Source organism: Malus domestica, chromosome 10 (assembly GCF_042453785.1).
Source record: "Malus domestica chromosome 10, GDT2T_hap1".
Taxonomy (NCBI): Eukaryota; Viridiplantae; Streptophyta; class Magnoliopsida; order Rosales; family Rosaceae; genus Malus; species Malus domestica.
The window spans coordinates 11,535,313-11,550,886 of NC_091670.1; the positions used below are offsets into that span (position 1 = coordinate 11,535,313).

At 37.2% G+C, this 15,574-nt stretch overlaps 1 protein-coding gene and 1 non-coding gene across 2 annotated transcripts; one reads left to right on the forward strand and one right to left on the reverse strand.

Moving 5' to 3' along the window:
• Positions 1–3,367: 3,367 nt before the first annotated feature.
• Positions 3,368–9,045, forward strand: LOC103413622 (dolichyl-diphosphooligosaccharide--protein glycosyltransferase 48 kDa subunit-like). Its single transcript, XM_008352078.4, has 13 exons — positions 3,368–3,830; positions 3,964–4,100; positions 4,896–5,021; positions 5,315–5,368; positions 5,520–5,633; positions 6,255–6,310; positions 6,391–6,432; positions 7,016–7,091; positions 7,297–7,368; positions 7,453–7,578; positions 7,645–7,749; positions 8,286–8,369; positions 8,804–9,045. Exons 1-13 carry the CDS (start codon positions 3,560–3,562, stop codon positions 8,849–8,851), a joined length of 1,311 nt encoding a protein of 436 aa, XP_008350300.1. The 5' UTR covers positions 3,368–3,559; the 3' UTR covers positions 8,852–9,045.
• Positions 9,046–11,073: 2,028 nt separating this feature from the next.
• On the reverse strand, positions 11,074–11,206 carry LOC114819371 (small nucleolar RNA snoR83). The gene has a single exon (XR_003766427.1). It is a non-coding gene; the product is annotated as a small nucleolar RNA snoR83 (small nucleolar RNA).
• Between the last annotated feature and the right edge of the window lie 4,368 nt (positions 11,207–15,574).

Below are 15,574 nucleotides of genomic sequence, written 5' to 3' on the forward strand. Positions count from 1 at the left end.
GCTGAAGAAATGTTGAAAATTTTCTTCGGCCGAGTGAGGAAGAATAAGGCGTGAGGCCAGCTCCAGACCCATAGCTTCGGAGGAACTAAAGTTTAGGATTTCAGGCCGCAACATTGGGAAGTAAACTTGCAACCAAAGCTGGAAGACCCATAATGGGCCACTGTATTAGGGTCGATTTTCCCAAAGGTTGCTTCGGCCAAGTATCGGGTAAGGTTGGAGAGGATGGCTGAGCTAAGAGCCAGGACGTGACCGCTTGATAGAGCCTCGGCGCCATGCATGTTTTTGACCAAACACTTATTTGACTTGGCACAAAAAATATATTTGCTGTACCAGTAAAATAAGAAGGCATCATATTCCTTTTTTTTGATACTTTCCCTTTCCGAGCTAGCGAAGTGGGTGATCAGGGTGTTGTAGTTAAACAAGTTTTTGTATAAATTTTGCACTTCTTCTTTCGGCGGCCTTTGGTCTCCTTTTGTCAGGGCTTCAACGGCACGTTCTTCGAAGACTGCCTTCAGGTCCAGGTCAAGTTTATATCCAACAAGAGAAATGTCAATTGGGAGGCCGGATGGAGAAGTGTCAAGGATAGCGGTTATGTCCAGAATCATTGGACCAAAAGGGCAGAGAAGGAGAATCATCATCTTGATTACCGGGCACAAGAAGCTTAACGCGGCCATCACGAGCTCTCGGTCCATGTTCATCTCGATGGTCGAGAGTTTAATAGCATCTAAAATGCCTAGAGCCCTCCATTCGTCGCTGAAGTGTGGTTCCATCTGGGTGACCCAGGCAACCCAGGATGGAGTGGTCGAAGGCCAAACACCTTGGGGTCTGACATATTCCTATTTTGGCCAGTCGTACCCGTGAAACAGGGGTTTTAGGCATTGATTCTTAAGCATTTCGGTGATCGCCTCTGGAACGTCGTCCTTGAATAATGGGCCAAGGGTTTGATGGGAGGCATTTGGTTCATCTTTAAAACAAATGGTTTTGATTGTGTTTCGGTCGGTAATGTCTTAGCATTTGTTGCACTCCTCAATCAACTTGGTAATAAAAACGTTGGCGGCCATCGGAGAAGACAAAGGGGAAGTTTAGCTTTCTGGGTTTGAGAACAAATAGCAGAAAATTCGAAAGCAGATGGCAAGAGGATTTGAGAGTTTTGGGAGCGTCAGAAGTGGAATGAGGAAAGTTAGGTTTCTTATAAGCGTACTGGGGAAGATTCGACGGTTTAAATGTTTAAAATGAAGGGTTAGATTTGAGCCGGAATTTGGTAATCATGATAAATATTCAAAGAATCCAGGTGAAGGGACCGATGAATTCGCGGATCAAGGTTACACGATGGCGTGCTGCAGTGAGTTTAATGATGAAGAAACGTTCGGGTATCTACACGTCTCAAAATGACTACAATTCGCAAATCAAGGTTATAATGATGGTATGTGGAAGGCTAGGCGTTTCAGTGTCAAGTAAGGACAAGCATGCTAGGAAGTTGCCACGTGGTAGGGTGTTTGACAAAATTAAGATCGTGCAATCGTGCTTCATAAATATGCCGGATAGATGGAATATTCGAATTGTTTTAGAAAATATACCCTGGTTTTGTTTTCACTTCTTCAAGGTCGAAATTCGGCTAAGGAATTCTAAGCTGAATACCTCAGAAGCGAGGGGCAATGTTTAGGGCGAAGGTAACAAATGGGCCAAGACTCTTGATCCAGTAGTAGTAAGGGGGATCATGGGCCGGTTGGGTACTGGGGGTTATCTAGTTGTTTGTAGATCAAGTCACTTTGTGAGAAGGATTGATTTGGATAAAGATGAAGTATGAATCTTTAAACCCCAAGATTGTTAAAGCTAAAGGCACTAAGGAACACAGAAAGAATCTGGTTCGTTACACAAAGTCTTAATTAAAGTAGGATTGATCGAGTCTTAGTTAGATCAGGATGAAGAGTTCTAGTCCAGGTAAGGTTTTAACTCGGCCGAAAGTAGGTTCGCTCTTATAAATACAGAGGATGAACACACATTCAGGGTTTCTACTCAACACACAAACTGCCCTGCGCAAACTTTCGCTCTACGCGAAACTTCTCAACAACCTTGAGATTTTTCATTTTCTTTTCCACCAACACATTTTCAATTTGGATAAACAGCATTGTGAAGGCAACCGGAGAACATCTTCAGTTTGGATAAACAGCATTGCCATCGTAGAATCAGTCGATTGTGAAGCACTTTCAATTTGGATAAACAACACTGCGTCGAGGTCGACTGATTATCTATCCAAGCCTCGGCCGAGAAGGATTTGAAAATCCTTGTTGGTAGAGATCATTTCATTAGCCTTCTTGGCGAAGTGAGGTGTTACAAATACTAGGCTCGGCGCATTGAACGCCATTGGTTATTCACGAGTAGGGTTTAGAGTTCAGCATTCTGACAGCCGAACCACGTTTACCATCAAGACATATATTTCCTTTGAGTACTTGTGTCCGTATAATTTGGAGTCGGCTTGGCGTGCTTATACTCTCACAAATATAATCACCGTGACCGAACCTGGTGCCAACGATCCATGAACTTCACATAACTAGTAGCCTTGTCTTCAGACTCTAGAACCCGAAGGTTGAGACATGTTCCTTCCTCGGCCGCAGTCGTAAGATTAAGAAGTCAGCAGCGTGCTCAACGCAACATCAACATATTTTACTCCTCGATTGAGCTCGGCCGATGAGTTGGCACACCCATATACAACCAAAAGACGTAGTTAGCTCATTAGTTACTCGGCCTGTGCACCACGTAGGCTTGGTAGTTTTTAGGATCAACATATATATGTAAAAGCATTCGACTTTAGGATGCAGCTAAATATCGTGTCTCACATGAACAAACCGGGCTAAGAGTCTGTGACCAAATCATGGCAATCCATAGGCTTAAGACTTGAGTATTATTTTGTTTTTTTCATACTAAGGATACAATTTTACTGAGGTGGTAATACATTTAGGCCAAATCTCACAATAAGTCGAACATAAAGTCTCTAACCTAAGAAAAATTAATAATAATGCAAATGTGAGGTCTCATTTTCAGTTATTCAAATCAAAACAACGCAATTCACAAGTGGATTTTCCTTTAATATTTCCTTTTTTTTTTAACAAAAGATAATATCTACATTAATATTCTTTTATTTTTAAACCCTTATAAAGAGAAAGAATAATTGCATCTCTTAAGAGGAAAATGCACGTCATTTTTTTTTAGGAATGGTCTTGAAACGAAAATTAAGAAATTGAACATGTTTGTTTAAATCTTCTGATTAAGAAATTTATACGACAAAAATTATTCATAAATGGTGGAATATGTGGACATAGACACAAGTATTATTCTAAAAAAAATTGCCAGTCTAAGGAAAAAAGTTGATTTAAATATAATATAGGGTGAACATGTGAAATTATTTTTTGCTAGTGTAGGAAAAACAAAGAATATTTTGAACGAAATTAAGAAAAGCCAGTCAACACCTCCTCCACACTTACAGTCTCGCACTAGTTTTGCGATCTGAGAGAGTTGCTCGCATTTCTTCTCCGCAGTCCCTCCCCAAACCCAACCAACCATGTCGAAGCTCCTCGGCGTCCTTGCCTTCCTAACCCTAACCCTCCCATTTCTTGCCCACTCCTTCTCGCCGGACCACCCCACCGACCGCCGCGTCCTCGTCCTGCTCGACGACCTCGCCGTCAAATCCTCCCACTCCTTGTTCTTCAAGTCCCTCCAGTCTCGAGGCTTCGAGCTCGATTTCAAGCTCGCCGATGATCCCAAGATCTCCTTGCAGCGATACGGCCTCTACAGCTACGACGCCTTGATCCTCTTTTCTCCTTCCGTCGATCGTAAGTCTCTCAGTTGAATTTTGTGATTGTTTGTGTTTTGTGATTTTGGGGAAAGTTGTGGAATTTGGGAGCTTTTGATCGGTTGAAATGGAGGATCAATTTATTCAGAATTTGTGTTTGTCGTGTATTATAGGTTTTGGAGGATCCATTGACCTGGCTGCTATACTGGATTTCGTGGATAGCGGTCATGATTTGATCATTGCAGCTGATACCAATGCATCTGATTTGATCCGGCAAATCGCGGTTGAGTGCGGAGTTGATTTCGACGAGGTTGGTTCAAGCATCGAAGCATTTTCACTGGTTGCTGTATTGATTATATGTTTTCAAGCTTGTCAGAATTTCCTCTAAATTGAATTATGTCCAATATGCATGCATTGCTTCATGATATCCTCTACCACCCGAAGAAAATACTTTTCTTTGAAGAATTGATTGTCCAATTTGTTTGAGGATAACAGAAACAAGCATAATCACTAAGGTGCATGTCCTTATGAATGTAGCCAATTCGAATAAAATTTAAACGGAAAGGGTGTAGAAGAGATTAAAATGCGTTCTTAACAATGGCAGGGTCATCATATCGTGTTATGAACCGTCACTACCTTTGAGCTCTTTATGAATGATCTTTGTAGAGGTTTATTTGGGCATCTTCCCAGTTACTACCTCCTATGATTAAGTACACATAATCAAAAACCACTGTCATGTACTACACTGATGTGACTGCGAGGTTGGAAAAAATCATTCTTTTGTCTGCTTATACAATCCAAGGAGCATATTTTCCATTTTTACAAAGAAAAAAAATCTTAAAATCCTCGGGTTTGTATTCCTTTCCTGGAATTATGAATTCATAGAAAGCATTTTGGCAGCCTCTGTTTGAATAGCTGTGTTCTGGATATATGTTCTTCTGCTCCTTTCATCTCATACAGTATTCTACAGGGCTTATTGATACCCAATATTCTTATCTTTACCTTGAATTCTTACAAGTTTATATAGGTCTTACCTTTTCATCCAGCGTTTGGAGCATGGTTATGGAATTGATGTGTTTGGGTAAATTATTTATTATGGATACAGGATCCTGCTGCTATGGTCATAGATCACACAAGCTATGCAGTGTCAGACACTGAAGGAGATCATACAGTGATTGCTAGTGATGATTTCATCAAGTCTGATGTAATTTTGGGTAGCGAGAAAATTGAGGCAAGTTCTATTCTGATAATATTTGTGGTCCAGTTTACTAAATCGTACATTGTATCTTCAATTAAGTAATATGGGTACTGGTCAAGCCACATGTTGTCACATTTTTCCTTGAGCCATTCATTTTTTATGTCCTTGTATCCAGTAGTAGCTTAAGCAAAGTATTTTGAGAATATATAATCGTAGAATTATCAACGGATGCACTTAGAGACAGTTCAATGCACACTACTGCTAAATGGTGATGGTAATTGTTGTCTTCGTCTCTGATATTGTTTCCATTGGTGGTTCTGCCACAGGCTCCTGTACTTTTCCAAGGGATTGGCCATGCAGTAAACTCTGAAAATAGCCTGGTAAGAATTTCCAGTTATCCATATTCAATGCGCTGCAACAAACAAGAGAATCAGCCTTTGTGCCAATTAAAGTTATTCAACTGTGATTGTTCATTCATTTTTCTTTAAAAATTGTTATTACCCTCTTTAATGTCAATTTATGAACATTTAGGTTTTGAAAGTTCTCTCAGCTTCACCTTCAGCATATTCTGCTAACCCCAAAAGCAAGCTGTCAAATCCTCCATCTCTCACTGGATCTGCTATATCTTTAGTTTCAGTTGTGCAGGTATGTTAAATTTTCTTAGCCTGTTGTCTGCGCTTCTTTTACTTCATTGCCGTGTGTATATTTTGAAATACATACATGGTTTCCTTTGTTTATGTGTTTGTTCATGCTTTAATTGGAAACGTCATGCCTATCTGGTCCATGATAAGGAAATGATATTGTAGGTCGTATTAGTTTGCAGCTGTCTGTTGGCTTCATATTGTCTTCTTGTTAAGCATAGGAATACCTCGCTCTTTCTCTGTCTCTCTATTCTTTAATTTTTTTGGGAGGAAACATTGGACTAATTGCAATAACATATCTACTAACAGAGAACTGTTCTGCAGCATCCTACCTTTTTTACCATTACATTTCATATTATTTTTTTCGTCCTCTTTTGCCTATTGGGGCGGCGTCTCTAAATCCTGCCACACCTTTGGAAATGGACCTTAATGTTTGATGATATAGCTCCCTATTGTCTGGTTCCAGATGTTTGCAGTCATAAATAATACTAAGTAGTGAGTTCTCTGGGTGCACTGGTCTGTAAATGAAATACAGTTTCTTTGATGCTTTTTAGCGTATGAATGTGAATGCGTCTATTTTACACATTGTATTTTCTTTAAAGGTTTTCTTGTGTTTATTGCACAGGCAAGAAACAATGCTCGGGTTTTGATCTCTGGTTCATTGAGTTTGTTCAGCGACAGGTATGTGATAATTTCCGGATAAATTACGTTCTCTTATTCTTTTGAACGTTTCCATTGACAGGATTTGGTTTTGTTTACAGGTTTTTCAGATCTAAGGTGCAGAAGGCTGGGAGCTCAAAGAAGTGAGTGATGCTGTGACTTGTAATTTGATTTCCTTGCCATACGTGTTACATTGATATTTAAGGACATCTCCATTTCTAACTGCCATATAAACTATGAACTTACATAATCGAAGAGGATAAATTATCTTATTAGTGGAGATACAGCTTGCCTGTTGGGAATTAACTTTTAGCTATATGTCACATATTGTGAAGTGGTCTGGTTGTAGCTTTTAGTGCCCACGTTAACTGATATATTGTATATGATGAAATTCAGTTGTTGATTGTTTAAAAACTAATAAAAGGTTATAGGCTATGGCGCCTGTTTTGAGGCAGGGATGTGCTTTACAACTTAATGATTAGCTATGATTGATGCAGAGATTAGGCTAGACATGTAGACATCAATGGAAATATGCATCTTGGAGACGTAAAGTGTTTACACTAGCAGTTCATAAGATATTTATTTTCGTAATGTAGCTGTACAAAATGACTACTCACGAATAAAATATGCATTTTTGAATGAGTTTGTCGAAGATATCTCTTAATGACACAGAATACTTTTCGGTTTGAAAGAAGAAATTTATGAGAAACTTTTTTTTTATAACAGACATGAGAAATCGTCAAATGAGCAGTTTCTGACTGAAATTAGCAAATGGGTCTTCCATGAAAGAAGTCATCTCAAGGTGAGGCAAAAATTAGTTTTTTGTTGTCAGAATATTGTTTGTTTAACGAGGCCTGAACAAAATAAAGAAAAGAAAAGGAGAAAAGTAAAAAGAGAAGTGGTGGTGGCTGGTTTAACTCAGCTAATTGTTTCACTATAGCTATGTCTGTAATCAGCTTTTTGGGTTTCTTAAATTCTCACCTTGTTAATCATGTTTTGTCCTGTAGGCTGTGAATGTAAAACACAACAGAGTTGGGGAAGCAGATGAACCTGCAATGTACAGGATCAACGATGACCTGGTAATTTTATTTACTTACAGTGTCAATAAAAAAGAGTAAAAAACCTAAAGGTTTTGGCATCTGACATTGAAATTACAATTGAAGCAATATTCGGTCGAGATTTATGAATGGCATGGACAACGATGGGAACCATATGTTGCTGATGATGTCCAAGTGCAGTTTTACATGATGAGTCCCTATGTTCTGAAAACCTTGTCAACTGATCAGAAGGTAACACATGTTATTCACTGCAGATTTTTCGTAAACATCCTTGCTTAATATTCTTTTGTATTGCAGGGTCGTTACTTTACAGACTTTAAGGTTCCAGATGTTTATGGGGTTTTCCAGTTCAAGGTTGAGTACCAGAGGCTTGGCTACACAAGTTTGTCTCTCTCAAAGCAGGTAATAAATATTTCTATAAATGGTGTTGGTGCATCTATAACTTGTTAAGAGAAGATCTTTCAATTAAACCAACAAAGTTTTGTATGCATTTTGTGCTTGTGCGAAATGGATGTCATCATGGACTTGATAAATTTGTACCTCTGTAATATAGTATTGAAGCTTCATTATTGATTGAAAATCTGTGGTTACATTAATAAAATTCGATTCATTACAATTAAAAATACCCAACTGCAGAATGCGTTAAATTTCATTTTACTGCTGTTTCTTATTGAATGTTGATTAAAAATGAAAGACAATAATTCTTGTATCTACCTTTGAACAACCATCCCACTTATGTTTTGCACCTGGAATGGCGCACGCTTCAACTTCGAGTAATGAATATTCTCCTTAAGTACCAAAACCTTGTACTGTGACCAAATGTGCTATTTTATTGATTTGTTTTAATTCTTGCTTTGTATGAGTGAGTCAGGTTTTCTTTTTTAATGTAATGTTCCTTTATCCACTGCCTCAATGGAAATTTGGATATTGAATTGCAGATCCCTGTTCGACCATTTAGACACAATGAATACGAAAGATTTATACCAGCAGCTTATCCCTATTACGGAGCAGCATTTTCAATGGTAACTCTCTTTTGTTCTCTTGAATTGGTCTCTGTTACATTATACACTCATTCACACACACACACACACAAACACACAATGAATTCGAAAGATACCAGCAGCTACACAGAATGAGCGTTTTAGACAGGATCCCTTGCCATCCCAACTGCCCTTCATTTTCTTATATTTACTTATACAAAGATTTTTGATCTGTCATCTTGTCCAACGGCGGTTTAATTGCCCGAGGAGCATCTCAACTTTCATGGCCATGTCAGTGGTGTTAGCTGCCCTATTTCAAGTTACATTGAGCTAAAGCTTAACTCTATGAACTATGTATGTTTGAAGTTCCCCGGACATGGGAAATAAGCCCGAGATTCTCATTTATTGGTGCCATAAGCTATTTTTACATTAGCTTGAAACTGTTTTGATAACATTATCTTGGTATTGTGATGCAGATGACAGGTTTCTTCGTCTTCACAGTCGTCCACCTATACAACAAGTAGATGTAGAACAATTGTAGGGGAAGATGTAATGCGGTGACTAAGAGCTGATTAGGAACGGAAATTTTGATTACGCAGACTTTATAAATGCATACCATATTGTTAAGTGGTTGAAGAAGAAGATGCCGTCCGGAGGTTGTGCATGTTAAACATCATCCGTACAATCATATCCCTTTGGATTACACCTTGGTTTGAAAGAGCATCTTATATTTACCATTAGAAGAGGGCATTTATTTATACATTTACAAAGAATAGCAACTGAAATAATTTTGATTCTCTTAGACCATTTCTAACCCTTGGCCGAAAACCTAAAATTTTTAGCCCTGAAAATTTAGGTTTTAATCCAGAAACAGATTTTCTACTCCAATCCTCCTAGTCTAAAATTTTAGTCCCAGGCTATTAAAGAATGAATTTAGATTAATTTTTTTTCTTAGAAGTAACTTTTTGAAAATAAAAAATTGTGTAGACTATCTTAATTTAATTTTATGAACATTTTAAACTAAAAATATTTAGATTCTGACAAATGCTGAAAAATCACTAACCGACACCAAGAAGCTCTACTATGAAAAATATGAAACAAATGAAAGATTTTTTTTTTTAATTATTTTAGTCGTTAGATTTAAATTTGGACCGTTAAATTTTTTATTTTTTTTTTACCGTTGAATTTCATTAAATTAGATTTTAACTGTTGGATTCAATGTATTTATAAATATAAAATTAAATAAGATATACATATATGATGGATCAGCCCCACTAATCCTAGGCTAAATTTGGTTTCTATTTGAGTTTTAGGTTTTATACCACATTTTAGCATTGGGTTGGGTTGAGTTTTGAGGGGAATAGAAGTGGAAATTTGAATTTTAGCCCAAGGTTGGAGAAGGTTTTAGAGTGTATATGGTTGGGCCAGGAGGATCATTTTAACACTTTTTTTCTTTCGGAAAACTAATGAAAAGGGTTTGAAAACTTTGAGTTTTAATGATAAGGACAAAATAAAGGGTAAAGTGAATAGTACCAGGATTGACTTTTTAGTGTAAAAATGTGGTTTTTCGTTAAAGTGAACAGTAACGGGTGCTTTTCGTTAAAGTTCCCTTTTTCTTTCTCATCGAAGTTATTTCACATAGACTTGCCATGGTAAGGAAGTAGAGAGGAATAAGCACACTTGGGGAGTGCAGTACAACAGAGTTGTATGCTGGGTTTGGGGATGGGACAAGGATTGTCTGCCCTCCTAGTTGTGGTGCCCTTCCATGCCCTCCTATTTTGTGCGGTCACGGTTAAGACACGTCAATATTTTATATTAATTTTTTAATGAGATAATAAGACAAAAAACAATAAAAATATAAAATATTAACGTTGCTTAACCGTGACCGCATAAAATAGGAGGCATGGAAGGGCACCACAACTAGGAGGGTAGACAATCCTTGCCCTTGGGGATGATGAATCGCTCCAATTGAGCACGTCTGGCATATTTTTTGCACAATAACGGAATCGTTATACTTGACTCCATTGACGGTTATACCTGCGGGGTCTTTAAAAACAAGTAATTTATGTTGGGCCTTTATTCCTTTTTTAGGTCCATTAGGGTTTTTATTGGTTGGAAGTTTGGAACATCTAGTTATTTTGGTTGGAATTTTACATCTCTATTTCCTTCTCAGCAAATAATTTTATTTTTCACAAGGTTTCATGGAATTGATCAATATTTCTTGAAACAAACAAAAAGGAAACGAAGGACGAAACATAAATGACCAACTAAGCCATGCCGCCTGCAGCGTCGGCGTTTACTAAAATTTGGGTAAGGGAATCATGCCATTCAACTACTTCTTTAGTCTACTTACACGCAAAGAATCTGAAAAATGCAGTTTTATCTTAAAATCCGTAATCAAATACCAAAAAAATAAGAAATTGAATCAACTAGGGGGAACTAGTTTTGATTTCGTTTTCTTCTCCTTTTTTTAGGCTTTTTGATTCGTTCATTTTCTCATTTTTATTAAGTGCACATACCCCTCTCTTCTACTCGTAAGTGTTCACTTGTAAAACGTACTAGGCTTTTTGAGTTTCTAAAAATATTAATGAAAACTTGGTCCTCTTTGTTAATTGAAATAGAATTATCGGAAAACGAATGCCGGAAATAAAACCCACTGTCCAACAGATGGAGCGGCATAAACAGAAACAAGAAACCAAAGATAAAAAAATGGGGATGGGATTGGATTGGATTGGATTGAAGAAATAAATGTATGGAAAGTTACTAGTAAACGCCGTGTGATGATTAAAAACAGGCATTTATCAGCGAAACCCTCCACAGACTTTGCTATTGGCCTCCTATGAATCAGATAAAGCACCTTTTCTCTGCTTTTCTGGGATTAATGAAGGCACCAACCACGACCACAACACAACACAATTTCTACCCTTTTCTGGGATTAATGAAGGCACCCCAAACCCACAACGTTATTTAACAAGAAACGAAAAATCTGCAGAAAAAACCAAGAGAGATAATTAGGAGCTTTGAGCTTTGAAGTGACCAGGCTTCTTCTTTTTTGTTTACTTGGCCGCTTCCAAAGTGTGTTTTTATAGTCGAGGGAGATGAAACCCTAAACGCTTCCGTTGAATTTTCCATTACGCTTTCGGCCCTTCCAACTTTGTTGTTTTCCTTTACATGCGCCTCACTGTTATGGACAATTGCAATTGGGCTTACAATGGCAATCACCCTGTGTTTATCCTACTTTAGTAGGTATGGGCTGGCTCGCCAAATTAGAGTCCAATACAATTCCAGAATATATCATTACAATTGTAAACTTTTAAGAAAATTAATGAAAAAGACCTCACAAAACCTTTTTTTTTTTTTTTTTTGTCAAACGATGGATTTTGTTAGATTAGAAGTTAAATGAATCACCGACAGGGTTCGAACCCATACTGTCATGTAAGGGCTCACACATTTCCACCATTATGGTAAAAGACCACTTGCAAAGACCTCACAAACTTTAGTTTTACAAAAATGTTGTTCTTACTACATATTTATACCTCATTTGTACCATCTCTCTAATAGAGATGAGATTCACATGTAGTGACAGACTCTACCTCTATTAGAGATGGTACCATTATAAATTAGGTGGTAAGTGTAGCACTATTCTTAGTTTAACCAAAATCCAACTAAATGAGAAGCAGTTTTAACCAAAAGCCAATTAATTTAGAGCTTCTCATTGGATATGATTATTTGACACTTTACCTTTAACTTTTGCCTTGTCCAAAATTTTATCCCTCAAACCATGAAGCACGCAAACAGTTAAAACGTATATTAATAAGAATTAAGCGTGAGTGATGGATTGTCCTGATGGTTAGAATCTTTCTCTTCAATCTACTGCGTCACAAGTTTAAAATTCCCCCCTTTTCTTAGCATAATAAATTAGGGTAAAAGATCCCTTATAAATTTATAATAATAAAAAATTAGGTAGGGCACATTGCACAACAATTGCCAATTCAAATTGCATTGTAGCCTCATCCATTAAGATTTAAAAGTGGTGTTGTCATTGATGTCAAATCAAAGTAAATTTGCCTTGTTGTCTCCTTCGCAGGAGATGCTCTTAAATGATTACTAGTTTCGGCTGAACTCTATATCCCCGTTTTTTGACATCTCAATGCCAATGGCAATGCAGATTACTCTTGTAATGTAGAATATCCCTTGTGATACAAACTAGGCCTATCAATTGTCTAAAATTGTTAGAATATACTAATGTATAACATACATTGCTGAAAGACTAATTTTGGGCCATGTGAGTATAAGATTCCTAAAAGCAATGTGGGCCATAATTGATGTGTGGTAGAAGGACTCATTTTGTATTGTCGACTTCCTTCTTTTTTACTTCTTGTACACCTGATGCTCAGGTGATTCACTAAAGGGGAAACAACTTCGTGTGCCACATGTGCACCACTATTGTGTGTCCTGTGCCAATCACACATGATGCTATATAATTGGCATGAAACGTCTTGATGATGATTTACTCGTGTCATAAAAGTCTTTTTTTCTTTGGTATGGTAGGGAAGTTTGACTCTGACATGAACGCAATAGCAGATCAAGGCCATAGCCTAAAGGGTGTCAATTAGGGATGGTCAATGGGTGGCCATGGATACTCCATGTATCACCATGGGGTGTGCTACATACTTTTTTTTACCTTCTCACACATCATTTTAATTCCCGATTGTCGGATCGAATGAATTGAAAAAGATCAAATGACATAAATTAATAAAGGGTGTGTGAGAAGTAAAAAGGGATGTGTGGATATCACATCTCTATCACTATCACAAGTACAAACACCACGACCACAATTATCACATATCTACACTTAAGTTGCCCTCCGTTTAATTAAATAGGTACCCACTAACCATCCCCAATGCAATTAACCCCCAAAAATTTATTTTTCATTCACTAGATTTCAGTTGTTTTGTCCCTTTGATTCTTGATAGTGTCTAAAAGAAGCAACTTAGTTAAGTGAATGATATTAGTTAAGGGTGTTTTTGAGGTTTTTTATGCTTATATGATGGATTTGTTGCGATCTGAGAAGCAAGAGTTGCCGTTGTGTAACTTCAAAGTACGATCTTTCAATTAAAAAGTAAACGAAAAACAACTGCCGGGTCGGTATCTAAGTGATAAAGATAATGTGACAATGACATGAATTAAACTTGCTTAAAAAACAAGTTTATGAATTAAACAAGAACGATAGTGAGACAATGATATAAAAGGGAGCAGAAAGGCACAAGATAAGAACACTTAACTCACAACATAAAAAGATCTTAAAGCTCTGTAGCCTATCTTTTATAAATTTCTTTTGTAATTCAGCACATTCGCAATTGTACTTTGTTTGTAGTATCAATTTCTTGTAAGAAAACTTTGTTCGAAAGCACTTCAGCTACTAGCAAGAACTTGCCCAAATAGGTCTAAAATTTGGTTGATCTCCTGCATTTCGCATTTCTTTTCGAGTTATTACTTTATTGTTGGATATTTAATAAGTACTAATGTCATTTCATTTTTGTCTTTCAATTTTCATAAAGTTTGTCATGCATTCCGTGAGTATATTTATGTGAGGATTGTACCACTGAGTTGAACCAAGATCCAACTAGTTTATGATTATCATTTCGCATACACAAAGAAAATATTTAAAATCCTTTTTAGGATAATGCATAGAAAATAACTTAATGTAGATTTTAACCTCACCTATAATACAATCTTTTGATTAGGAGTTCAGTTTACTTGTGGTGCAAGTTCACAATCTAATAATAACTTCATTCGATATTTCTGTTGGTATTAACCAACAGTGACACACCTGACATAAACTAACAACTCATTTAAAAAAGCTTGATGTCTTCTTAAGGCGTTCAAAGGCATTTTAAACTGATAAGAGCTACCAAGGAGAATTGTATCGTAAACACAAATATAACTATAGAACACATAATCCAAAAAAAGAAAAAAAAGATTAGATAAAGCTTGAGAAAACAAAACACAATTACAGAAATTAACTGAACAGAAGCGTACAAGCTAGCCACAACCAACAAAAACAAATTAAGGAGAAACTAAAACAGATGGACATATCATTCCATGCAACACATGCATGCACTTCTAGCAACGGATGGGCTGGCGAAGGTTACATCTGGCAGGAAGCTGCATGGCAAGGTTTGGGTCGATTCCGTAGGCACTGAGAAAGTTTGAGTACTTCTTGAAAAGGCAAAGGCATCCGAAGTCCGCGTACGAAAGAGCCGAGCAACACAGAGCTGAGGGAGGCGGAGGGTTCGCCCCGCTCACTGAAGGGGCGCATGCATTCAGACCTTCTTTCGTCATGCGGCAAAAACTCTCGTCGCTGTTGGCCATCAAGGCGTCGGAGCCAATGGCTACTGCCAAAAGCAATGCCACAAGAACAACAAGCTTTCTGTATGCTTCCATGTCTCTCTCTATTTCTCTTACTCACTAATATTATCTTTGATTTCTAAGTGTAATGATGAACTATGTGAAAGATGGTTTGTGGGATTGGCTTTTATATAGCTAGAAAGCAAAGGTATATATGGGAAATTGGGAATGGTGGGTTGTCTTACTCTTGCCCACTTGTAAATATAAATGGGTATAGATCTGTCACAAACCTCCATACCCTCTTTCATGTCTCTTCCCATTATCGTTTGTAAATTTAAAAAGAAAGTCATCATACCATAATCAGATATATATTATGTTAATATTGAGATTTGTAGAATGTTTATTCACTATACTATCCCCACATTGAGAATTTGAACGATCGATCAAGTTGGTTCTTGCTTGGATGTGTGACTATGATTCACAATTAATTTGACATAATCAACATTTGTAGCAGAATATAAGTTTGGTATCAAAACATTAGCTAGTCATCCATCACACTAGGTTTAATTGTATTTGTAATATGCATCTTAAATACAAAACCTTGACTTAAAAACACTTGACTCCACATAAACTAAATCATTTTGTAGTTAATATATAGAAACGCATCGAATAGAACCTGTAATTGTGGCATATTATAATTAGCATAGCAATGTTAGAACTCGTGACACAGAGTTGGCGTATTGGGATTACTGTGGGCTCACTGGGCTGTATAGATCACGGAGGTGCATTGGTGATTGGCCTTTCATGGGGACGCATTATCCAAATTAATCAATTGTTTACTGCCATAATTAAATTAAGGTATGTTATTGTTAATTTGGTGACATGTGACCCTTCAT